We start from the raw sequence: 26,696 nt of genomic DNA, 5'->3' as shown, positions 1-26,696 counted from the left end.
TTATCAAAATGAACATATTTTACATATTAATATCTAACTCTTAGAGAGTACAAAAAATATATCTCTTTTCTTGTATGCTCGTACACTAATATTGTAGAGGGCGCAAAAGTTGAGGCCTCGAAAAATGATGGCGGACAGTTAATCTCAGGATTGGGATATCTGAAACAAAAAAATCGTACTGCATTTGACAAAGGAAGGTTTCTTACGTGACAATTTACCACAATTTGGCCAAAAAATAAAAAATAAATATTTTTTTAACCATGAAGAACTGAAGAAAAACGGGCGATTTTTTCACAAATTTTTTCAAATTTCCGTAAAATCTTTTTTTGGCAGAATTTTTCACTAACGCTGGTAAATTGTCACGTAAGAAACCTTCCTTTTTCAAATTCCGTACCATTCTTTTGTTTCAGAGATCCCAATCCTGAGATTAACTGTCCGCCATTGAAACTACTTTTTTTCGAGGCCTCGACTTTTGCGCCCTCTACAATATTAGTGAACGTGCATAAATGAAAGAAGACATATTTTTTGTATTCTCTAAGAGTTAGATATTAATATGTAAAAGGTTTTTTGTTCATTTTTAATAAAGATTCTAAGGAAAAAAATCTTGAAAAATGTTTATTTTTGGTTTTCTAAAGTGTACTAGTACCTTATAACTTTGCAAATGTGGTTTAAGATAGCAAAAAATGCTATAATCTTCGCTGCTTTCGTTCTATTAGCCTTCATTCTACTTTCGCTGTATCATTTATTAGTTTGTTTAGGAAAGCAGACAAAAACAGGGCTAGCCACATTTGTGTATGATGAACTCTTGCAACAATACCTGCAAGTCAAACCTGCACGTCAAAATCAGCTGTTATTTGGCTTTTTTACTCATTGATCGCAATGGAGATTTCTTCGTTTGTGAAAGGTGAGGAGTCGTTTTTTTGGCCTTCTATCATCTTTTTGAGACTTTTATTCATTATTGATCGTGGTCGTGCGTTTATAATCTCTTTGTTGAGTAGACGTTGAGGTAATGTGTGGGTATTCGAGGTAACCGGTCAATTGCTCGAATAACAAAGAAAATTATATATCTAAAATATTTATTCAAAATAATACAAAATATAGACATAAGAAAGATTCTTGAATTAGGACAAATTATGTGATATGTCACATATAGTATATTAATTTATGCTGAAAAAGTATTTATTACAAATCTAAACTATCTTTGAACTTTTAAAATAATAAGAAAAATAACGGTTTTGATTTTCTCTCATTATGATAATTAGGTATTATAATAATTTCCAGGTATTAGGGAAATATTAAAATCATTAAATACCTATTAACATGCTTACCCATTACCAATGTTTCTTTATTGGGTATGTATTGGATTTTTGTGGATTATTGTGAATAAATATTTTAGATATACTTCTCTTTTTTATTTTATTTTATTCGAGCAATTTGTATTTCGAGCAATTGATTTTCGAACAATTGCATTCGAGCAATTGACCTAGAACCAATGTGTTAGGCTACTGAGTCTGGTGCGATAGCCGTTATTTGACGTCCCCGTTTACTGGTGCCTTATATCTTATCACTTACGCTTCCCGAGTCTGAGAATGACTGCCGCAGTAGCACACAAAACGTCAAGGACTAACGAGTCCAGTCCACGGCCTATAAACCTAACAATAATGTATCTTTGTAGAGTACCAGCCGTTAAAGCCAGTCAATTCTAAATAAATACTTTAAGTAAAAAATCGTGAATTTTGTAACACTACTATTTATTATTTAATTTATAAATGTCACTGTATAAAAAGAATTATACGATATTTTTTATTTGAGGCACTAAAACGTGGCACTATAATTGCATCACAATTACAATTTTAACATTATTCAGATCATTATAAACTACATGTACTATCAAAAATATATTTTGTATTGATATCATTTCTATAAAATCAGCAGCTCAAATATTTTATATTAAAAATAATAAAAAAAAGTATGAAAAGTTGGACAAGTAGGACAAGAGACAATAATTAAACATAATAGACTAATTCAAAGAATATTTAATTCGGAAAAAAATATTAGTAATCTTCAGAATAAATGGAATATGATAATATTTATAAATATATGATACTTTAATAATTTTCAATATTTTCTTTCGTCATTCGTCCACTTTATTAGCCCAATGTTGAACATATATTTCAATTCATATTTAGTTTACATATTTAATTATTTCGTATTATATAGTAATTTTTTGGCTTCTACGGTATGTTGAAAACAATAAATGTCGAGAAACTTAGGTAACTTATTTTGTTCACGTGATTGACCAAGCTTCAGTATTTACGAGCCGTGTTTCTTAGTACTGTGTTCCACCGCTACAGCGCTGCTGTCGGTGGTGTTTCGCGCATGCCACATTCATAGTTTCATGCCACATTCACTTGGGTATGACACATTTTATCATCACCAAATATCGTTAATCTAGCAGTGACTATTAGGTGGTTCTACACCATCTCTTGAGGTCAGCTCAGGACCGACGCGACGTTGACAGCCTCAAAAGGTAGGGTTCCAATAGCTCCTAAATCAGGCCCCAAACTTCTATAACGAGGTTATATAACATATTGTTCGATATGATAACGGCCTTAATATTGATAGCAAATAGAAGGAAACGTAGATAAAATTGTCTTTTTACATATAACAACGGTATTTACTTTGTAATATTCTGATCGGTTAACCAAACAGGAAAATAATTAATTTTTTATAAGATTCAGAACTTATTAATCATATTCAGTCAAATATTACCATAAAAAGTTTATATTTGAGCAGCTGGGTAAAAGAAACGAAATCAATTATTATCACTGGTATACCCTAAATGCGAATATAATTCAAAATATTTTACAAAACCTAAATTAAATTCTTGAACACGTGAACTCTCTGAGTACACTATAATCACATCATAAACGGTATGCTATTTGTTCAGAAGAAGTAATAGTATCAATAGAACAACAATAATTGTTAAAACGTGTAATTTACAAAGTTATTAAAGTTACAATTTGATAAAGATAAAAATCACTATATTATCACTATATTGTACATATTTATCCTCATATTACAAATGAGGAGGTCCTTAGAAGAATGGGGAAGAACCGAGAGGTACTAACCATCATCAAATCTCGAAAGTTGGAATACTTTGGACACATTATGCGAAATAAATCCAGATATGCCCTCCTACAAGCCGTACTGCAAGGAAAACTATTTGGAAAGCGAGGTCTAGGAAGAAGATTATCCTGGTTAAAGAACCTCAGAACCTGGTTAAACACAACATCTGTGCAGCTTTTCTGCGTTGCTGCAGATAAAGATTGCCATGATGGTCGCCAACATTCGTCACGGATAGGCACATCGAGAAGAAGAGTCCTCATTTATAAAAAGGAAGCGAAAGAATTAAGTATCAACTATCGCACAATTGCTCTAATTGCGCACATCAGTAAGATACTTTTAACACATCATAGCTACCCTAATGTAGGACCATATGGGCTTGGCGAACGAAACGACAGAGGGGATCGCCTATTAGAATTTTGCCAGGAGCATAATGTTATAGCAGCAAATACATTCTTTAAATTACCTAAGCGACGCCTTTATACATGGAAATCGCCAGCTGACAAAGACAACAAAATCGTCAGAAATCAAATCGACTACATCCTAATAAAGCACAGATATCGAAACTCAATTCAGGCAGTAAAGGCATATTCAGGAGCGGACGTATCTTCTGATCACAGTCTTCGTATTGCTAGGTTTCAACTTCAACTAAAAAGACGCAAAAAAGCCGCAACAACAATAAACTTAACATACAGAAACTAAAGTCAGAAGAAACAAAAGAAAATCTGAAACACGAAATCAACACAAATCTAGACAGAAACCCAGGAAATAATTGCAACGTAGAACAGCAGTGGCAATTCTTCAAAACCTATATATTAGAGCCAAGTAAGAAAGTACTTACAACAACCAAATGTAAGAAAGAAGAATGGATGACTGAGGAAATTCTAGAGATGATGAATGAAAAAAGAAAAAACAAAACCATCAATAAGACCAGCTATAAACAGCTTCAAAACCAAATAAGAAGAAAAATTAGGGAGGCTAAAGAAACTTACTTCTCTGAAAAATGTAAAGAAATATAAGAACTGCAAAACAGATATGACAACTTCAATCTACATAAAAAAGTCAAAGAATTAGCCGGAATAGGAAATAGAAAACCTCAAATATATTGCTCGACAAAAATGGAAATATTATAATGGAGACAGAACGAAAACTACAACGATGGAAAGAATACATAGAGGAACTATTTCATGACCAGAGAGAAGCTAGTACATCCGTAGATAGCCAAACCGGAGATGTGGGCCCAGAGATAACCAAATCAGAGGTTAGCCAGGCAATAGACTCTATGAAAACCAATAAATCTGCTGGTCCAGATGAATTACCTAGCGAGCTGATAAAGTTGGTCAACGAGAAAAACCTGGACATAATAGTAGAACTATTCAACGCTATCTATACTACGGGAATCATCCCTAGAGAAATGTTGACATCAGCATTTGTGTGTTTGCCAAAGAAAGTGAATGCCAAAGAATGCAGTGACTACCGAACCATAAGCTTAATGTCACATACCTTGAAAATTCTGCTGAAAATTATCCACGCCAGAATACACTCTAACCTGGAGCTAGATATTAGTGACACTCAATAAGGGTTCCGCAATGGTATGGGTACCAGAGAGGCATTATTCTCCTTCAACGTGCTTACACAGAGATGTTTGGATGTTAACCGTCCTCTTTACCGAAAACTAAAAACATAGATGAAAGAGACTTGACTAATAACACACCTCTATTACAATCAGCGAGCAATAGTAAGAATTGAAAAAGAAACATCTGAAGAAATGGAAATAAAGAGAGGAGTCCGGCAAGGCTGCATACTATCACCTCTATTATTTAACGCTTATTCTGAAGAGGTAATGCGAGAAACTCTGGAAGATGAAACAGTCGGCATAAGAGTAAATGGAGTCTTAGTTAACAACATCAGATATGCAGATGATACAGTAATAATAGCCGATAGTTTACAAGACCTGCAAAGACTCATGAGTAAAATAGTAAGGTGTAGTAGGGAGTACGGACTCTCTCTCAATATCAAAAAGACGAAGTTTATGAAAATTTGTAAAAACAACCATAATAATAACGAAATCTTGATAGTAGAGGGCCAGCAGATCGAAAGAGTAAAAAAGTACACTTACCTCGGAACACTTATAACAGAAAATAATGACTACACTGCAGAAATCAAAGTCAGAATCGAAAAAGCACTTTCTAATTTTATGAAAATGAAAAAGGTCCTATGTAGCAAAGATTTAACATTAGCTCTTAAAGTACGCCTAACAAAATGTTACGTATACAGTGTACTATACTATGGAGTGGAATCATGGACGTTAAATGTAGAGACAACGAGACGACTTAACGCCTTTGAAATGTGGACCTATAGAAGAATTATGAGGGTTTCCTGGGTAGACACAGTTACGAACAATGAAATACTGAGAAGAATAGGTAAAGAGAAGGAAGTTGAACTTACAATTAAAGAAAGAAAGCTACAGTATCTCGGACATGTGATGCGGAGCGAGAAGTATGGCATCCTGCGAGTCATAATGCAAGGAAAGATAGATGGCAGAAGAAGCATCGGAAGAAGACGAATTTCATGGCTGAAGAACCTGAGAGAATGGTTTGGATGCAGCTCAAAACAACTATTTAGAGCTACTGCCTCAAAAATTAAAATAGCTATGATGATTGTCAACCTCCGTAGCGGAGATGGCACCTGAAGAAGAAGAAAAACACATAATAATTCTAGAGAGGATAAAGCTCTTTTTACTTCCTGAAATTGCGGAGCAACAAGCAGATTTCGTCCCCGGACGAATGGGACTACTATGGAACAAATTTTACTACGACAAATTATAGAAAAATCCAGAGAATTCAACATCTCAACATATCTGTGCTTCATAGATTATATTAAAGCTTTCGACATTGGGAACTAACCGAAAGTTTCAGAGCTATAAGAGCGCGAGGCAAGTCTCAGCTGCATATTATGCTAAATTCTATTCAACATGTATGGTGAACGTATAATGTGGATAGTTACAAAGGACTGGAATGGTGGCGTCACTATCGAAGGGAAGAAGATTTGCAACTTAAGAAATAAGGATGATACAACCATCCTCGCTAGTTCCGAGGTTGATCTGATTACTGCTACAATAGTCCAAGAGGCAGCGCTGAAAAATCTCTTTAAATTTACTAAAGCTAGATTTTTCACAGTTGATTACTGTGATTGTGTAGAGAAACATACTGCGGTCGGTCAAGCGAAACGTAGAACAGGGGTTACTGAAAGGGTATCAAAGTTGCTTTCCTACGAAGGTAATTAAGTCCATTTACTAGGGCTGAAAATCAGTACACAGGCACATTCTAAATTAAATATAAATAAAAGTTATTATAGTCGGTCAGCTGTATGACGGGAGAGAGCCGGTCGGTCGGCCCCAGTGAATGTACAGGGTTATTCATTATATTTTGACCCCCTTGTAAACTGCTTTATTTACAGAATTAGAAAAAAATGTAAAATACAAAAGTTATCCGATTTTTAATTATGATTTTTTGACATATATATCGTACTAGTGACGTCATCCATTTGGGCGTGATGACGTAATCGACTAATTTTTTTAAATGGGAATAGGGGTCGATTGCTAGCTCATTTGAAAGGTTATTAAATTCCCTATTCAGTAATATAAACATTAACATGATTAATTATACAGAGTATCAAAAAAAAATTTAATTAAATTAATTGTTTAATTAATAATTCAAAAAAAATTTGGACACCCTGTATAAATAATAATCTTAATGTTTATACAGTAAAACCTGTCAATAACGGTCACTAAAAATGACAGAAATATTGGCCGATATAAAAAGGTGACCGCTAATACCAGTTTTTGTAGTCCACAAATTTTGGTTTGAGGAACTTTGAGACTGGCCGGCTAGTTCAGGTGGCCGTAACACAGGTTTTACTGTAGTACTATATTATAGAGAATTGAATAACCTTTGAAATGAGCTAGAACACGACCCCTATTCTCATTTAAAAAAATAGTCGATTACGTCATCACGCCCAGATGGATGACGTCACTAGTACGATATATATGTCAGAAAATCATAATTAAAAATCGAATAACTTTTGTATTTTACATTTTTTTCTAATTCTGTAAATAAAGCAGTTTACACGGGGTTCAAAATATAGTGAATAACCCTGTACATTCATTGGGGCCGATCGACCGGCTCTGTCCCGTCATACAGCTGACCGACTATAATAACTTTTAGTTATATTTAATTTAGAACGTGTGTACTGATTTTCAGCCTTAGTAAATGGATTTAATTACCTTCGAAGGAAAGCAACTTTGATACCCTCTCAGTAACCCCTGTTCTACGTTTCGCTTGACCGACCGCAGTATGTTTCTCTACACAATCACAGTAATCAACTATGAAAAATTTAGCTTTAGTAAATTCAAAGAGATTTTTCAGCGCTGCCTCTTCGTCTACAATGGTTCTTAAAATAAGATAAAATAAGAGACAAAACGAGAAAATTGATAATAACATTGACAGAGCTAACAACAATCTAACGGCGATAAACAACATCGCTGTTGTAGTTAAATTTTTATATCTGGCTCTAGCCCAGATGGAGTAACTAACAAGGGGGATGTACTGAAGAAATAAAGCGCCGGTCAGAAAATGCAAAAAACTCTGGTGCCAAATTAACAAAAATTTAGAAGAGCCGTGAAATAACTATCGATACAAAAACGAGACTTTCTTAATACTTGTCTGAGAAGCGTGTGATTTTAAACAACAGTTATTTTAAATCACTGATTTAAAAATAAAATTACTAAAATATGTAAGTTCTACGTCACAAAATATTAAAAAATTATCACAATAACTTGATGATATATAAAAAAAGGAAAAATATTGTGTTAAATGGATAAGAGTATATAAAGTACAATGACGAATATTTTCATCATCGAAAACGCTTATTTCAAATACTTTTACTTCTTCTGATTTCACATACCTAATCATATTTCACGCACATACATGCTAAATTTTTCGAATATTACAAATTTCGAAAAAAAAATTACAAATCTATACACAATTTGCACTGACAGGTACAACCAACAAATATAAGATCAAACATATTTAAACAAAAGAACCTGCAATGTTTGTTCGCTCCTAAATATTAAATTTAAACAACGAACCATTGCACTATGCTAAATATTATAAAGCTATTAATTAACACAATACTTGAACGTATACAATAATAGTACGTGTAAAGTCTTCTCCTTCTCTTTATTTAATAAATTTCTCGATAACTGATGAACTAAGGTATTTGCTCATTGTCTTTATGACGTTTCAGCTACGTAACCACTGAAAATGGTAAGTGAACGTATTTTGTAAGATAATTTTATTTGGGATATGACAAGTAATATTCCATTTATTGAAAGCATATATGTTAAGGGGGAAGTCTACTGTGACAAGGGAAAAACAGGCCGATTTTCCGGATTTTTTTTCTAACAAAATATGACTCGTACATTAAATTAAATTAAACCGTCAGCTTTATTATACATTCAAGTATTTGTAAAAAAAATTTCAAGTCGAAATATTCAAAATTGCCGTCGTGGCACTCCTTCAAGCGCAGATCCGTTTTTTTAGGTGCCCAAACGGTGTACATGAAATCTCACGTCTGGGTGATCTGAAACAAAAAACAAAATATGGTTATCATCTACATAGTATTGACTCTCGTCTGACGGAGGATGATTTTGTCGATTAAAAATTTTGACGCCGAAAAAAAAATTCTTGAAATTTTTTTCTATTTTTTTGCCCAAATTTTATGTTATTATTGTACATAACAATTAAACAAAAAACGATATCAAAAAAATTCTCCGTCAGACGAGAGTCAATACAATGTAGATGATAACCATATTTTGTTTTTTGTTTCAGATCACCCAGACGTGAGATTTCATGTACAGCTGGTTCCAAAAAAAACTGATACGACTCTTAAAGCGTATTTTGTAGAAAATTGAGCAGTGTACTTTCGTCTTCTTCTTCTTTTTGTTTTTGGTCTCGCTGCAATGCAATTACCAGCACGATTTATAGGCGATCTTGATGTAGTCTGGCTCTAAGCCATATCAAAATCGCTGACTATCTTCTTGTAAAAAGCTTTTGATGAGGTGTGATATAATGAATATGAGTTTAATTATATTTAATTTATTATATTCTGAAGAATAAATACTTATTATTTACATACTGTCACTGTTACTGCCAAATCTTAAATTTGTCAGATAACTTCAACCTCAAAAAATGGCTGTTTGTTTGTTTATTTTATTATTTGTCCGTCATAATAAATATAATATAATGTCAGACCAATCATACACTGCTCAAAATGATCAAATCTTACTAAGAGTCGTATCAGTTTTTTTAGGAACCAGCTGTACATCGTTTGGGCACCTAAAAAACGGACCTGCGCTTGAAGGAGTGTCACGATGGCAATTTTGAATATTTCGACTTGAATTTTTTTTACAAATACAGTGGAACCTCGATAACTCGGATTAATCGGGACCGCGGCTAATCCGGGTTATCGAAAATCCGGGTTAGCCGGAGAATATGGTAAAAATTAATAAAATACGGTATACTTACAGATAAACTCCGTTATAATTGAAATACCATGAAATATATGCACAGTACCTACACATCTAAATTACTAAAAACACACAAACACAAACCTAAGCAAACGGAAGCGAACAATACAAGGCTGTACTACACACAATACAGTCACAATCGGAAGGATGTTATGTTATTTAAGAACAGTGAAAACATAAGACCATTGTTTAAAAAAGAATTTTTTAAATAGTCTAGTCTTTTTTTAAATAGTCTTTTTTAAATAATGCTAAGACAGTTGGAAATAAATAAGGAATAACAGGTGCTTGTTGTTTCCGATAATAACGTCGCTCTGCTGCCGGCGCCGTGTGCCATGAGTCATTTTTACTATCGTATAGTTCAAATTACACAAACACACATTATCTCTCAAATATTATATTACATACATTTTTATTGTTGAAATGTCTGACGAAAATCGGTCCGGGTTAGCCGGAACTCCAGGTTATCGGGGGCCGACTTATCGGGGTTCCACTGTACTTGAATATATAATAAAGATGGCGGTTTAAAGTAATTTAATGTACGAGTCATATTTTGTTGGAAAAAAATCCGGAAAATCGGCCTGTTTTTTCCCTTGTCAAAGTAGACTTCCCCCTTAAGTTATTTTCAGCGAGACCTACACAATTATGAGTTTCAATCCAAAAACCTCGAAATACATTTCAAATACCATCGTTAAACAATTGGCGCATCATATTTTCTAGACTTTTTTTCAGTATTTTTGAATATAATGTCTCATTTTTCAGTAAAAAAAACTTACTTTTTCATCACAAACCGAACATGAAACTTAGTTCAGCTGTATAGGTGTAGGTGTCTTTGTAAAGAACTTGAAAGGTGCGAGATACTAGTTGCCATATGATCATATCGCCGGTCCGGAAGAATGATGTAACTGCAAAAAGCAAATTTCTTCAGGAGAGCAGAAAAACGATTTTTAACCGCTTAACGTGCTTACCCGAGGTAACTCGGTTTTAAACTACGTTTCTATTTTCGCTTAACCGAGTTAACTCGTGTTTAAAATATTTGTACGATATATAAGGCGCCTACGCGTTTTAACTCCTCTAGCGCTAAATAACGGTATCCCCACTTGCATGGGCACCCGCACCTATGGGCAGGGGGGCCGTGCCCCCCCTAGCTTTTCGGGTGCTTTAACCCTGCTGTCCCGTTCGAGTCAACTACACAAATGTACTGTTCGGGTCAATATGACCCAACTATGGTTTACGCTCCTTAATCGAAATAAAATAAGCTAATGGTGATAAATAAAACTTTATTAACAAGAAATTATGGTTAATTAAACAAAAATTATGTTGTTAATGTAAATTAAACCTTATTAAAAAAAACAAAAGGCATTTTTTCTTTCAAAAAATCCTAGTAACAAATATCTACAAAAATTTAATTCAGTTTACAACTGGGACAGTAATAAAAAGAATGGATTTTACAAATATGTTTGTGATATAATACAACATAATAATTAGTCTTGTTATCGTTTTTACGGCAAGTTTACAGCGTGTTCGTTTAGCAGGCGGAGTTAGATTTAATAGACGGTTCACTAGCATTTCCATCTTGTCTACTTGTTCCTGCTCGTGTCCTTTTTACCAGTTCGTAAGAGCCTTTAATTATCGGTATATTTTTTCTGGAAATGATGACTGGATTCATTAGTTTTTTCCCAATTCATCAAGAAAAATTCGCCGTTTTCCCAATTGATTGGTATTCCATTGGATATTTATTGATGCCCATAACACGAACGCGTTGTAGGCAGAAATGTCCAGTAGATTATAAAAAACAATCATTGGCCAGCGATTTATCTCTTCTCACATGTATACGTGCCAACAAGCTAATTATAGAGTATCCACTGCTCCCTTATTTGAATTGTAATCTAAAATAATTTGGGGCTTTTTCATTTGATGAAAGTGATGCATGATGCATCGATTCATGATGCAAAGTACTCATAAGAACAACATTTTTATTATTTTTGGGAATATTGTCAAATCTTGCATGAAGCAAAAAAGTCGAGCTATGAACTTCTTTATTCGCGATTTTTGCTGAAAGCTCCGGTTTATTTTACTTATAATCCCCGGTATTGTATCTACATATTTTGTTTTAGGAGAAATTGTCCTAAATTTTACAATGTAAAAAAGTTATACACGTAATATTGTGGCATTCCAGATCACTACTCAAGTCACACATCACACGCATTTCTGTATAGATCTGCAATTTTAGAGCATAAGAAGTTTTAATGTTCATAATTACATAAACCCCAAAGTTATGTGCCATATTTAGCTGGCTTGCTGAAATGTACCATTTGAAGGGAGAGCGGCCTGTAAAGGCATTTAGTTGCTTATCGACGGTAACATTTTCATCAGGGTTAAAATTTCTTTTTACATTTTCTACCCATGTTTCATAAATTTCACATATTGCCGCAAGTTTATTAAAACGTCTTCTATCCTGTCTAGTAGTTTTGTTATCAAAACGTATTACTTGCAAACTTTTTGTAAATATATCAAGCGACATTGTTGATCGAAATATAGTACGACCCGTTTCTTTATTCCATAAACTTTTAGTTGATTCACCATGCGACTTATAAACTCGAGCTAAAAATAAAAGACCAATGTATGCTTGGAAACCAACTTTATTCATGTCTTTCCAGTTGGTTCCAAATACATGCTGTCCGTCCATGTTGGTCATATTTATAATTTGGTTTGCAACATCGTCCAGCTATACTACTACAGTTTATTTTACAAGTTTTAGCTTGCAGAAACCTGTGTTTATTTACAGACGTATCCGGCTGACAAACACACAGGTACTGCTAATATAGAATACTGCCACCTAAACACACATACACAGGTAATTTTTAACGGTTTAAATACGCGGGTCACATTGACCCGAACGTACCCTAGGTAACAATTTCATTTTTATCAAAAAAATCAGGAAGTTGAATGTTTATCTCACATGCAATTGAAAGACTTCATATTAGGTAATAAAGTCACGAAACACCAAATCGTTCCGCCGCGTAATAATTTGTAAAATAAGAAATAAATTATTTTTTGGGTCAAATAGACCCGAACAGGACAGCAGGGTTAAACTATATATGGTTATCAAAAGTATACGAAATGTAATCTGCAACATCTTCACGTCTGGCCTCCCCTAAAAATTTTTATATGGGCGCCCGTCCCTCTTGTTTTCTCGTTTCTAATTTTAAACTTTCTACGATCGACTGCCGACTGGGGTGGGATCACGATGAGTAGAATTCTATTTTGCTGACGTCACGTTCTGCCCTGACTGTGACGTACCTGTGTGTAACCCCTTGTTTTAGAGTGTATTACACTGTTAGCAATATTTAACAGTATTATACTTGAATAATTGCGATTTTCTTCTCTTACTTGTAGTATTTTGTATGTAAAAAGTTACGACCGAGTTAACTCGGGTGAGCGCATGAGGGTATTTGTTATTTTATATATTTCTAATAAAATATTCTTTTTTACTTTAGATTATATCTAGTGACAATAGTCTTGTACGTAGTTTATTTTACTGTAATAAAATAAATAGTTAATTTTTTGACGTATTTTTGCAAATAAATGTGTGCGTTAAGCGGTTAAATATCGCACCCTCAATGCAAGACTGCAGTAAGTCAAAATAAGTAAGTTTCGAGATAAAGACGATTTTGTTTATTTTCGTGCTAATATCGGTGAAATAAGACACAAGTTTTAAGAAAAATGAACATTTGATTAAGATTTTGCATGCTTTTCAGCCTATATTACATTAACCAAAAATATAAATTTAAATAAAATAATATTAATGCAAAAAAAATTAGGAATTTCAAAGTTACAACACTTTTGCACGGAAAAAATTGTTAATCACTACACATTTAGTATTAGAATTTCAAAGTTACAACAGTTTTGCACGGAGAAAATTGTAAAAAGTGTAGACACATTTACTTTTACAGTAAAACCTGTGTTACCGGCCACCTGCCACCAACGGCCACCTGTACTAACGGCCAGTTTAAAAATTCCCCAAACCAATTATGTATATCTAGACTACAAAAACTGGCAATACCGGCCACCTTTCTATATCGGCCAAGAGTTCTTTCATTTTTAGTGGCCGTTGCTGACAGGTTTTACCGTAGTTGTTGTCCCCTTCTCGTACATCATCTGGTGCCAAAATATTTTTATAAAAACTATGGTGGGCTTCTGGTATCATACCCGAATGGCATAAGTATACCAAATCTTTCTTTTTGGCCATTTGAATTTTTTGCTGTTCTTTGGCAAGTTTTCTGAGAATAGATATTTTTGACCTCTCAGTATTGTCAATACACAAGTTTTAAGATAACTGTTTTTCCTTTCATGAGAAAAAATACTTTTTGGTCGTAAATAATTAGTCTTAATTTATGTGGTTTTAATCCAATCTAACAAATAAATGGTCGAACGACATCGCAAACATCTTATGGAAAATAAATATAATATCACACAAAGGACATAAAATTTACATGAATTATTTAGAATTTATTAGAAATTTAAAATTTATTAGAAAATCTTTGTTTATTGTCTCAGCCGTTAATGGATTACGTAGACGCGCTGTATATTAAAATTAAACACCACAGATATAGATATTAAAATAACAAATATCTTACTTTTTTCATTGCTTGTTATCGAATCCGTTGCAATGTTCCGTGCAAAACTGTTGTAACTCTATTACATTAGAGTTACAACAGTTTTGCACGGAACTTATGTTCAAAAACGCAAAATAGTGAAACTGTTGTTGTTGTAATATTTAGCCCATTAAGCATTTGAAAGTTACTAAAGTTTTACAGGGGATAGATATGCATGTTTTCAATCGAATTCCATGATTACTTCATTTTCATAAAATTTTGAGTTACTGTAGTCTTGCACTGAGGGTGCGGTATTTAAAATAGGGATTAAATGAACAATAATCGTCCAGGAGCATCGGTATGGCATTTATTCTTACGATAGTTTTTATTTTCCTCCCTATTGGTTCGAATCTCATTATCTTAATTTAATTCCCCCATTTTCAACTCTCTCTACAGTTGCGTCATTCATTCTTCATGGCCTTTGTCCAGGAGTGGATACAAACATGCTGAAGAAGAAGAAGAATCGCCCAGAAGGATCGGTATGACATTAATGGCTTTTATTTTCATCCCTATTGGTTCAAATTTCATTATCTTAATTTAATCCTTTTCTACAGTTGCGTCATGCTTTATCTTAAAATTTTTCTGTACCAAAAAACCATTTTTAAATATTTAGTATGGCGGTTATTCTTACAACGATGGCCTTTATTATCATCACTACTGGTTCGAATTTTATTATCTTGATTTAATCGCCCCATTTTCAACCCTATCTACAGCTGCGCCATTGTGAAACAAGGTCTAAAACAGCGCGTATTTCAATAACGACGCAACTACCCTGTAGTGGATCAGAACATAGTTACAGTTCTGTCGTTTTTGTATCATCTGTACACAGCATTTTAGAAGTTAATTACGCAATAAACAGGAATTGACAAAACTTGCAGATACGTCATTCTTCTTCCGGACCAGCGATATTTAAAATTACAATTATCTTACAAAATGATGTCTATCCGCCATGTTACAATTAACTTTTTCCCGAAGTTCAGAAAATAAGCTGGGAAGAAGTTAGACAAGTACAGTACAGTAATTTGGGTGAAATTTAGATATTGGTTTATTAGATCTGGCCAGCCAGATCTAAATTTGTCTGTAATTCTTTAGTTGCTTAAACAGTCTTAAAAGTTGAGTAAGACAAAAAGTTAATGAAAAATATTTGCTTTATTAATATAAAAAAACTACTTAATACCTAAAGTACGTTTATTAGTATGATTCATACAAAAGCAAAGAATACTTCAAAAACTTTCGCATGGTTTTATTTACACAACACTACCCTTATCTTGTTGTTAGTTCAATTAGCTAAATTCATCCTTGATGAGGTAAGCAATTATTTATTTTCCTTTGGTATGATAAATTAACTACACATTATTAAATACTGTTAGAAACGAGTAAAAAAAGAAACGTCCGAAACACTGCATAAATGTCCTGGACAAAACTGAAAATCATAATCCAGTACAATTTATGATGGTAAAGACACAAAATCAATCAATTTACAATATCTCATTGATGTTTTGCAGTAATGTAAGAAGAATAAAACAATAAGAAATGGAAAACAGAATGAGACGTCTGGAGGAGAAAAACAAAGATTATGGGTTACAGCTAAATAGGAGTAAGACAACAAATCAAGATAGTAGACAGAGTACAGAACAATTTTCATACAGGGATTGGGGGCTTCGAAATGGTAAATAGCTTCGTATATCTGGTAGTGATGTTGAAAAAGTGACTATTCGTTACAAAGTACTTAGTCCAAGTAATGAAGCTTAAAATAGGACAAAACCTCGCAATTTTTACAGAATGGATCGATTTGCTTGAAAATTTGAGAATAAGTAGTGGATAGTCCAAGGATCAAAATCTATATCATGCCGAAAGGCGCTTTTACCATGGGGGTGGTTACCACCCCATCTCAGGGGTGGAAATTTTTTATTATATTTTAATCGCAAAAATTGGTGAAAACGTTCATTCTAAGCAAAAAACGTTCTATACATTTTTTTGATAAAATTGATAGTTTTCGATTTATTCGCTTTCGAAAGTGTTAGTTTTTTATCGAAAAAATCAATGTTTTTAATAAGTCTTCTGCTAATAACTCCCAAAGTTTTCGTTTTATCTAAACAACTTTGCTTAACAAAAATGTACCTTTTGAAAAAATAAACAAAACCGTTTTTTTAAATTTTCTTTAAGACTAATAGTAACCGAACTATACTTTATTATATGTTGGCTCTTCTTCGTCCAATGCTAAATATGGTAGTTTCAAAGTCAAAAGACGGGAAAACTATGCATTTTTCAAGGACAACTTATTCAGACAAATTTAAAGTACTTAGTAATATCTATTTCCAGTAATAAAAAAAAGGCTCTGGCTCAAAAATTAAGTGACTTATAATGAAAAGAATGTCAGTCCCTATTTTTTTCAGCGAAAAAGTGATAGCAAGCAACCCCCCAATCACCACCCTAATTAAAATTAGTCATTGACCTTATTTAGTCTTTTTTATTTATGTATTATTAATAGGTTCTAGAAGTTTGACCGGCTTAGAATGATTAGTTTTAAAAAAATGGTGTTAAAAGTGAATAACGAATTTTTGTAGTTTGGAAAAAAATGGGCTTTTCTTCAGAATACCAAGATTAGCATCAGAGATACGAAAAAATGTTTAAATATGAAATTGTAGCTGATTTAATTCCCAAGAAACTGGTTTGCAAACATTTTATCTATAACAAAAATTGAGTGAGCTATTGACAATTAAAACTTGTAATAACATGAAAAAACCACCTTTACCAATCCTTTCAAAGTCACCTCTTTTTGCCACTGAAGATTTTAAAAAGATTTAATATCAATAAGCTTACAGATCTTGTAAAAATCTACAAACTTATTTTTAAACAACTTTCTAGGATGAAAAATAAAAAAGTTACGGTTAAAAAATCAATATATTTTTTTTGAAAAAAAAAGAAATTAAATTGGAAGCATAGTAATGTAAGTTAGCGGTGTTTTTGGTCATTGGCCTTATTCATTCTTATTTATTTATGTATTATTAATAGATTCTAGAAGTTTGACGGGCTTAGAATGATTAGTTTTAAAAAAACTGGAAATAAAAGCGAATAACAAATTTTTGTAGTTTGGTAAAAAATGCAATTTTCTTCAGAATAGAAAGATTTGCATCAGAGATACGAAAAAATGTTTCTATATAAAATTGTAGGTTATTTAATTCCTAAGAACCTGGTTTGAAAAAATTTTTCTACGGCAAAAATTGAGTGAATCGTAAATGAGTATCTATATCGAAAAACGTTGATTTTTTTCTATACAAAACTAACACTTTCGATAGCGAATAAATCGAAGACAATTAATTTTATCAAAAAAATGTATAGAACATTTTTTGCTTAGAATTGATGTTTTTATCAACTTTTTTGGTCAAAATATAATAAAAAATTTCCACCCCCGAGATGGGGTGGCAACCACCCCCATGGTAAAAGCGCCTTTCGGCATCATATAGATTTTGATCCTTGGACTATCCATTACTTATTCTTAAATTTTCAGGCAAATCGATCCATTCTGTAAAAATTGCGAGGTGAAAAGCTTCGGTCGAAAAAACGCATCGAAAAATGCATAAACATGTTAAAATCAGTATTTTAAGGGACAGATTTTCTTATTTCGGGGTATTTAGGGTCACTGAACACGAATTTGCAATCAGAACCGACCTCCGAAGCACCTGGGTGCCCAGGGTTATTGCTAAGGTACGTCATCTAGAGTTTCGAGGGTTTGTTTTTGGCACTTAATTGATGGAAAAAGGTTACTCGAGATTACTGATATTATGCAAGGAAGAAGAGGCATAGGAAGAAGACGCATCTCCTGGCTGAGGAACCTTAGAGAATGGTTTAACTGTAGTTCATTACAACTGTTCAGGGCAGCAGCCAACAAAGTGACCATAGCCATTATGATATCCAACCTCCGATAGGAGATGGAACTTTAAGAAGAAGAAGACTGATATTGTGGAGCAGCAATGACAGAGCAATTACATATCATTTAATTTCTATCCATTAAATAGATCGGTGAAGGTTTTTATATCGGATCTTATACTTATACAAAATACTGAGAAATACGATTCTCGATATGATTACTGGTACTCAAATACAAGAGTAACCATAGTAGGTAATCAAATTATCCTACTAGTACTAATACAAAATATGTACTGAGAAATGCGATTCTCGATATGATTACCGGTACTCAAATACAAAAGTAATCAAAGTAACGAATACTTTAAATGATTACTTTATACAAAAGTAACGATTTATAACGAATACTCGAAAGTAACTATAATCAACATCACTAATATCTGGGGTGTCTCATAACACACAAAGGAGAATGCGATGGGGAGATATGTAGAAAGCTTACTATTGCAAGAGCAGATATGATGCAACGTAACAATTTGGACAAACTCGATCAAAATAGTACAGAGAAAATTAAGGTTTTTAGGAGCACTATTGTTTTCTATAGCCATGTATGCATCCAGAACGTGGAACATGAAAAAAGCAGATGCAAATAAAATAGACTTTTAAGACGTATCCACACGGTCGCATGTTAAGAGTATCCTGGGTTGAACATAGAACAAATGTATCAATACTAGAACGAGTCTAGTAAAAAGATAGATTGCTGAAACAAATACAACAGAGATATTTGCAGTACTTTGGACACATTGTCAGAAGAACAGGTACGATGAAAAAACTGATAATAGAGGGCAGAATTGAAAGAAAAATATCTAAAGGAAGATCTCCAAGCCGTTTGGCAGATCAAACAAAAATTCTGATTAAACCGAGGATTACACGAAGCCGAACAGCTAGCCCACTAGAAAGAAGGATAGAAGGTGATTTGAAAAAAATTATAAAAATTTGATGGTGTCACTATCATCGGGATTACGACTGAGGAAGAGGGGGAGAAGGAAGAGGAAGAAAGTCGTTAAAGCGAAATGCGAAAACCAAATTAACACATGAATTCTTAGATTGATCTAATAATAATATAATAATAATAATAATCAAAGCCTGTGGGAGTTTTTTGTCAGTTCTTCTATCAGGCGCGGCCCCCTGCGAATGGGGGATGCTTTCTGGGTATTCGTAGCGCCAGTACCCAGAGAGTAGCAGGGATACTTGCCGTGGAACAAAAACTGACACCTGGCAGTAGGTATAAAATGCACACCCATGAGAATGGAGAATAGTAATTTATGTTTAGGATCGCTGCCTGGGGATCGCCAGGGCACGTCTGGAGCCGGCGCTGGACGTGACAGCATGCGGGACGTCGGTGGCAGGGTGTTGAGGAGGCGGGCCCCTGTCATACAATCAGCTACAGCCCAACAACAACAACAACCACAAGCGAGCCAAACAACAGCAAGAGCTCCACCCGCTGAAGGTGCTGCGCTGGAACATCAGCCGGCGCTCACTCAAGCGGGACGACCGAGGCAGCGCATGAAATGGACTGTGTCCATTAACGAAAGCATTTTGCGCTCCTATTATAAGGTGACAAACTTCGGTCAAGAAACGATCGGCTACAGACAACAGCTGTATGCCGAATTTTGCAGGGAGTACCCAGATATTCAAGTATCGGAGCAAAGAGTATCAGATCAATACCGGGTAATCATAAGAAACAACCTTATCCCAGAGGCTAGACGCAATACGATCAAAAGCGAAGTCGAACGGGAGATTAACAATCAAGGGCTAGTTTTAGATCAGGTCCCTAATGAAATCCTTGATGAGCAGATCCCTGAGATTCCCATACCAGAAACTCTACCTGACAATACACAGCAGGAAAACAACGAGTTGCGCGATAGTCTAGCAAACGAAATGGCTCGTGCCGTACAAGAGTTTAATGGAACAAATCCACTTAGCAGACCACCGCTACCACGAATAAACTCTTGTAAGAAACTAGGTGCGCTGTTACAAATTGTGAACACTGAAGTCCTACCCAATCATGTCGTAGAAGCCCACACACTGGAATATCTGCATATGCTAATCTACTGTGCAGCAACAGCAATTGCTAATGTAATGGGCGTTAAGATCAGAACACGACGGGGTACTAATAACGGAAGGACTGGTAACAGAACTGCACCCTGGGAAAAAAGACTTCTCGGAAAAATTGAATTACTGCGTAGGGATATTGGTCAAGTTACAGAATATGTAAGAGGTGTAACAAGTAGAAAGGTCATTAAGAGAGCTGAAGAAATTATGCGGAGCACTGCAAGACACTCGAGATACGATCCAGAAAATAACACAGCCCAACAGTGTCTGGATACATTAAAACAAAAACTCTCCGTCTATTCAGGACGATTAAGAAGGTATAAAGTTAGTAACAACCGAAAATGTGACAATGCACTTTTTGAGAACTCTGAGAAGGCGTTCTACCGAAAACTCAATTCCACCGTAGAAAGTGTCGACAAGTCTTACCCAAGCCAAGAAGAAATTCATGAGTTTTGGGGAAATCAACTTTCCACACCGGCTGTTTTTAACAACAATGCTGGTTGGATAGAAGATACGACCCACAACTGTCACCACTACGTCACTGCTAACTACGAACCATTCACGACTGAAGAAGTCTCAAATGTCATCAAAGAGCTTCATAACTGGAAATCTCCTGGACCAGACGGAGTTCAGAACTTCTGGCTTAAAAAGTTTTGGAGTATTCATGAGTGCTTATCAACATTAATTAATCATGTTATTTCTAATCCGCAGGAATTACCATCATTTCTAACTCAGGGAACTACTTATTTAATACCCAAGGATCAAAATAACACCCAAGATCCATCCAAGTACCGCCCAATTACTTGTCTTCCAACTTTGTATAAATTGGTCACATCCTGTGTAACCCGGCGTATCTACCAACATTGTGCTCTAAACAATATCATAGAGCCTCAACAGAAAGGATGCTCTAAGGGTTCCATGGGTTGCAAAGAACAGCTTATCATCGACTCAGTCATTTCTAACCAGGCATTCACTAAAAAAAGGAGCCTTTTTACTGCTTTTATTGACTATAAAAAGGCCTTTGATTCAGTACCGCATGAATGGCTAATAGATATATTGAAAATATACAAAGTCGATGATAACATAGTGACCTTTTTAAGGCATATAATGAGAGATTGGAAGACTAAAATTCACCTCCAAATACCTGGTGAAAACAATATCGAAACCGAAAATATCGAAATCAACCGGGGCCTATTTCAAGGAGACTCGTTGAGTCCATTGTGGTTCTGTTTAGCTTTGAACCCCCTTTCCCAGCTATTAAACTCCACTGACTCAGGTTTTAGCATTAAAAGCAATAATACTGTGGTAGCGAAGCTCAATCATCTGTTGTATATGGATGATTTGAAATTAATGGCTTCCACTCGAGAACACCTAGAAGAGATGCTAAAAACTGTAGAAACATTCTCTAATGATATTAGTATGCAGTTCGGTCTAGACAAGTGCCGTGTTTTGAATATAGTCAGAGGAAAGGTACAGCCCGGTGGATTCGATATGCAAAATGGCCAGAACATCGAGGCTATGGGCGACAACGATATGTACAAATATCTTGGAGTAAAGCAGGCGCGGAAAATTGACCATAAGCAAATGAAAACTGAGATAACTACTGAGTTTATAAGAAGGGTAAAACAGCTGCTTCGTTCACAGCTTAACAGTAAAAATTTGTTTAAGGCACTAAACACCTACGCTTGTTCCGCGCTTAGCTATTCATTTGGTATTGTTAAGTGGACAAAAACGGATATAGAAAATCTTCAGCGTAAAGTACGAACACACCTCACAAAGGCACAAAAACACCACCCTAAAAGTGCAGTAGAACGAACGACATTACCCCGGTATTTAGGAGGAAGAGGACTTATGGATATAGGTGAGCAATTAGATAAACAAATTGCTAATTTAAGAACTTATTTTCAGATGCAGGCTGAGACATCTACTCTACACCGCGCAATTTGCGCAGTAGATGACACAACACCGATCAAACTGAGGGAACCAGAAATGCGCTTAAACCACCTTACTAAGGACGAAAAACTGCGCGCCTGGATGGGTAAACCTCTGCACGGGCGACATCCCAATGAGGTCAGCCAAGACTATGTCGACAATACAGCGTCGAACTATTGGTTGACATCAGGAAAGATGTTCCCTGAAACGGAGGGTTCATTACTGGCCATTCAGGATCAGGTTATACCAACCAGAAATTACCTGAAATATATCGTCAAAGACCCTCAGGTTCAAAACGACAGATGCCGATATGGATGTCAAGCCCAAGAAACCATCCAACATATTACAGGGGGCTGCCAGGCATTTGCTGCAACTGAATATAAGGAACGGCATGACGCAGTGGGAAAAATCCTTCATCAAGAGATAGCTAACAAGTTGGGACTTCTCCAAACGGACCATCTCCCATATTATCAATACGTTCCTGAGAGTATGCTTGAGGATGGCAACTACAAGCTATACTGGGACCGCAGTGTGCTCACAGACCAAACAGTGGCACATAATAGACCAGATCTCGTACTAGTTAATAAATTAACAAGACAAACAACACTAATTGATGTGGCGATACCTAACAACAATAATCTACGTAGTAAATTTACTGAAAAGATCGCCAAGTATAGAGATCTGGAAATTCAAATACGGAGACAGTGGAGAATGCAAAGTACCCAGACGATACCTATTGTTATATCTACTACTGGAGTCATTCCGAAGACCCTCCTCGAAAGCATAAAAAAGCTGGGTCTCAATGAACATCTTTATAAGACCATGCAGAAAGCTGTACTACTTGCGACGGCCAGAAGTGTACGAAAATTTTTGGGAGATACACCTGCATTCCAAGTCACCTAGGGCTCGATAACACGGAAAGAGTCCCACCAGAGCTCAATCCTTTTGATACCGTAGGTATCTGGGATGAGTCAATTTTCCCCTTAGAGGGAGTGTGAGCCGTATGGCTAAATCTGGATAATAATAATAATAATAATAGAGTTTATTTTTAGCAAATAATAACATTATAAATAAACTCAGTTTCTCACTGAAGTTGTTTGTCACAAGGACTTCAACTTGTGCGTGAGGGTTAAATTTTGATTATATTAAACTACATTAATTTAGCTTAAAGTTTACAAAAAGGAATCAAATATTTTCGCTCATCTGTCTTCAAATTTGGGCTCCTCTTCTCACTAATTCATTTACTGTTAAATTTTGTTTATGGGACCTTCGAAACTCTTATAAAATTCAAGAAAGGATTCCGAAAAATTTCTGATAGGATTTTTCGGGCGGACTTCGTTTTCTATGATAATTATCATGACTTTTTGAAGGTGTTTTATCCATTTTTACTATAATTTTTACAATTTAAACATTTATTCAAAAAAATATATATTTTTTGTAGTCGTCTCTTTACATACGATTGGTTATACAAAAAATTGATTTATGTAGAAATATTATCATTTGACATACCAATACCTAAATTCCACCAATTATACAATTAAAGCATCAATTATTTTTAATATATCTAAAAAAATAGAAGTATGAGAGGCATTTAGACAATCTTTTTTAAATTGAATTGTAAGAATAATATCTCTTTGATTTTTGTGTATACTTTGAAAACTCTGAACAATAAAACAAAAGTGCTATTTACTAAATGCAAAAATATAAAGAATACAGCAATTTAAAGAATATGAATACGTTGTTTTTATACTACAGTATTATTTAGAAACTGTAAAAAAAGTAAAAATATAAACAAATTATTTTTAAAATTTATTGGGCAATCAAAAACCCAACACATTTTATTTGTTATTTATATCTAATGTTGCAAAATGTAATATTTAACTAGATTTTATATATTTATATATTAAATAAAAAAAATATAAATTAATCATTAACATTTCACAAATAGTTAACAAGAATTCGATTTTTACAACTTTTAAATACAGAAAATTGTTGTGTATCGTCTATATTCGACCAATGTGACTACAACTATTAGCTGAGAAAAGACCATTTTCTTCTGCAACTTGTTCAATTGATTGTCTTTCCGAACAATAATCAGATATACCTTCTGCTATCATTACTGGATCCTGCCAGGAAAGCAGAAGCTTTCAACAGCTCATCATTGCTGAATATTACCCCGGCACATACAATCGTCTATCACAAAAATATTGTCATAACTTCAAGAATTTCAATCTTCATTAGAGCAAATCTCCAAACACCCAGTTTGATTTCCTATAGACCTGAAGGAGTATTAATAGAGCTAGATTTTATTACTAACTAACCACCACCGATCTCGACTTCGTTAAACATTTCTTGGACTTTGTTCAACATACTTTTTCAATTATTTACATTGTTGCAATTTAGCACTGTGTATCTTTTGATAAAGGTGGAATGTACCACGAAGAAGATAAGAGCTAGGTGGAATTGTTAAAAACGTCGACTGTACATTACACATCGATCTACAACTTACACACTGCAGTTTACATGTTAGCATTTCCTTGATTAGAGTTTGCACATTGGCGCCCAACGTGGGGATTGAGAGCTGGGCGCTGTAGACGTTGAAATTCTTGAGTTTTAAATGTCACATTTAATCAATTAGCAGGAGAAAGTGGTGTTAACAGTTAATAATTACAATCACAAGCACAATAATGACTAAATATTCAAATAGGTCAAATGTAGATAACACACGATATGTTGAGGTAAGCATATAGTATAGTTGTTGTGTAGTTGGTTAATAATTCAAAAGTCATAAAAATTGAAGAGTGGCATAAACAAATCTAAAAAGTTTACGTTTTACTGCTATTAATAACTACTGAAACAAATATCCGATTTTATCTAGAATTATTTGCTAATTATTCATTAAATTGCTGCATTGAAAAACTATAAATATAATTATAAAGCTGTTCTTTCATACTCCCACAACGAAACTCCTAACATAGAAACAATTAAATTTCAGACTCCTCTGCGTCAACTGCATCAAATTCTTTCATCAAATTTCTACGACACTTTACGTTACCTTCGTATATTATCAAATATATCGTATACTGATTACTGCCCAGAGAAGTATATGCTACACTGAGTTTACACGGCCGCCTCCACTTTGTTTCACTCTGATATTTCTTCTGGCTGGGTCTATGGAACTCGAGATCGCCTAAAAGTAAAAGTTGATATACGTATTATATCATAACAAACCTAACGGTAAGATTTATTTATTTTATAAACACATCTTATCATGTTCTGCTTCTTCCCGCGACTATCTTCTGTGAACGTAGAGTATAACGTCGGTTGACAGCTAATGTAAGCAGGTTGTTAGATGTCATTCCTCTCGACTCTTCTACCGAATCATCTTTTACTCCCGTTTTGCTTGTACTACACGGTGGTGGCCGTATTGCAGTGTCTACGTTACTGGCTTAACAAGCTAGAAGACCCAGGTTCGATTCCCGGCACTGACAAATTTTTCAATTTCTAATTTAACTGAGCTGGCACCTTACTTTGGAGGGCACGTAAAACCGATTTCCCCTACTTAAAGGGTAGTTAGGTCAGGTTAGGGAAGCTTGAGAGACCTGAAAACCTCAACGCTAGTCCTTAGTCAGAAGGTTACACGAACTTTACTTCTTACTTGTATTATTCAAGTTCAAACCATCTCTGTGTACAGATGTTATTCTGGTATATATTTAAAGTTTTGTACATGGGGAACTATTCACCACCTATCCCTACTGTAGGGGTGCCCCAGATTGAGGGCCTTTTGGAGATTCAGATTCGAAACTAAAAACTCGGTTTGTTTTTTACCATTCTGGATATTTTCTCTGTCCCAGGATAAAAGAATTCCCTCCCGGTTTTGCCGGAAGCCGTTGACCAGAAGTAGGAAGATTTCCACAACTAGCAATCGCTTGGTGAAATTTTCACATTATTTAGTTACCTTCATACATAATTTACTGTCATTGCATTGACAGTACTTATCAATATTACATATCGACGTTTGTTTCACTTATTGTTTTGATTTAACTTGTTCGCAAATGAATCATGACGTTTGTGCAAAGATATAATGAAACAACTATAGTAGTATATCTCATAGTTAATACTATGTATTGTATAAATTTAATACATGATTTTCATGACAATTCCTTGATGTTTTGCTAATTGATTTAAAATATTATACGTACAATGTCATAACAATGACAGATGATCTTCAAACCTACAATAAAGAGTAGAAAAGGTCAAGAAATGGACAGTAAGACATAACACAAATAAGATTTGAACTAATATTTAACAACCATGATAACAACTTTAAAGTAAACTGAATATAAGACCAAATACTTATTATGTCGGGACAGTATTATGAGGTTTTTTTCTGCCTTTTCCTCGTGATTTACTAT

General features: G+C 34.4%; 1 protein-coding gene across 2 annotated transcripts in view; it reads right to left on the bottom strand.

Moving 5' to 3' along the window:
• Window positions 1-1,734: 1,734 nt before the first annotated feature.
• The window catches only part of LOC114342396 (uncharacterized), a 36,993-nt gene continuing 12,031 nt past the window's right edge, over window positions 1,735-26,696 (bottom strand). Inside the window, exons 4-5 of one of the 2 annotated variants that reach the window (XR_007697029.1) lie at window positions 12,809-25,471; window positions 1,735-10,879 (exon numbers count right to left, since the gene is read on the bottom strand). Coding sequence is in view for 1 of the 2 variants with exons in the window: in XM_028293200.2 (XP_028149001.1) it covers window positions 25,266-25,471 (206 nt within the window). In the remaining variant the exon portion in view is untranslated. Of the gene's footprint in view, window positions 25,472-26,696 lie in introns of both variants that reach the window. The other variant, XM_028293200.2, reaches the window with a different exon arrangement.

This window comes from Diabrotica virgifera, chromosome 3 (assembly GCF_917563875.1).
Source record: "Diabrotica virgifera virgifera chromosome 3, PGI_DIABVI_V3a".
Taxonomy (NCBI): domain Eukaryota; kingdom Metazoa; phylum Arthropoda; class Insecta; order Coleoptera; family Chrysomelidae; genus Diabrotica; species Diabrotica virgifera.
This window is presented reverse-complemented; position numbering and strand designations above follow the sequence as displayed.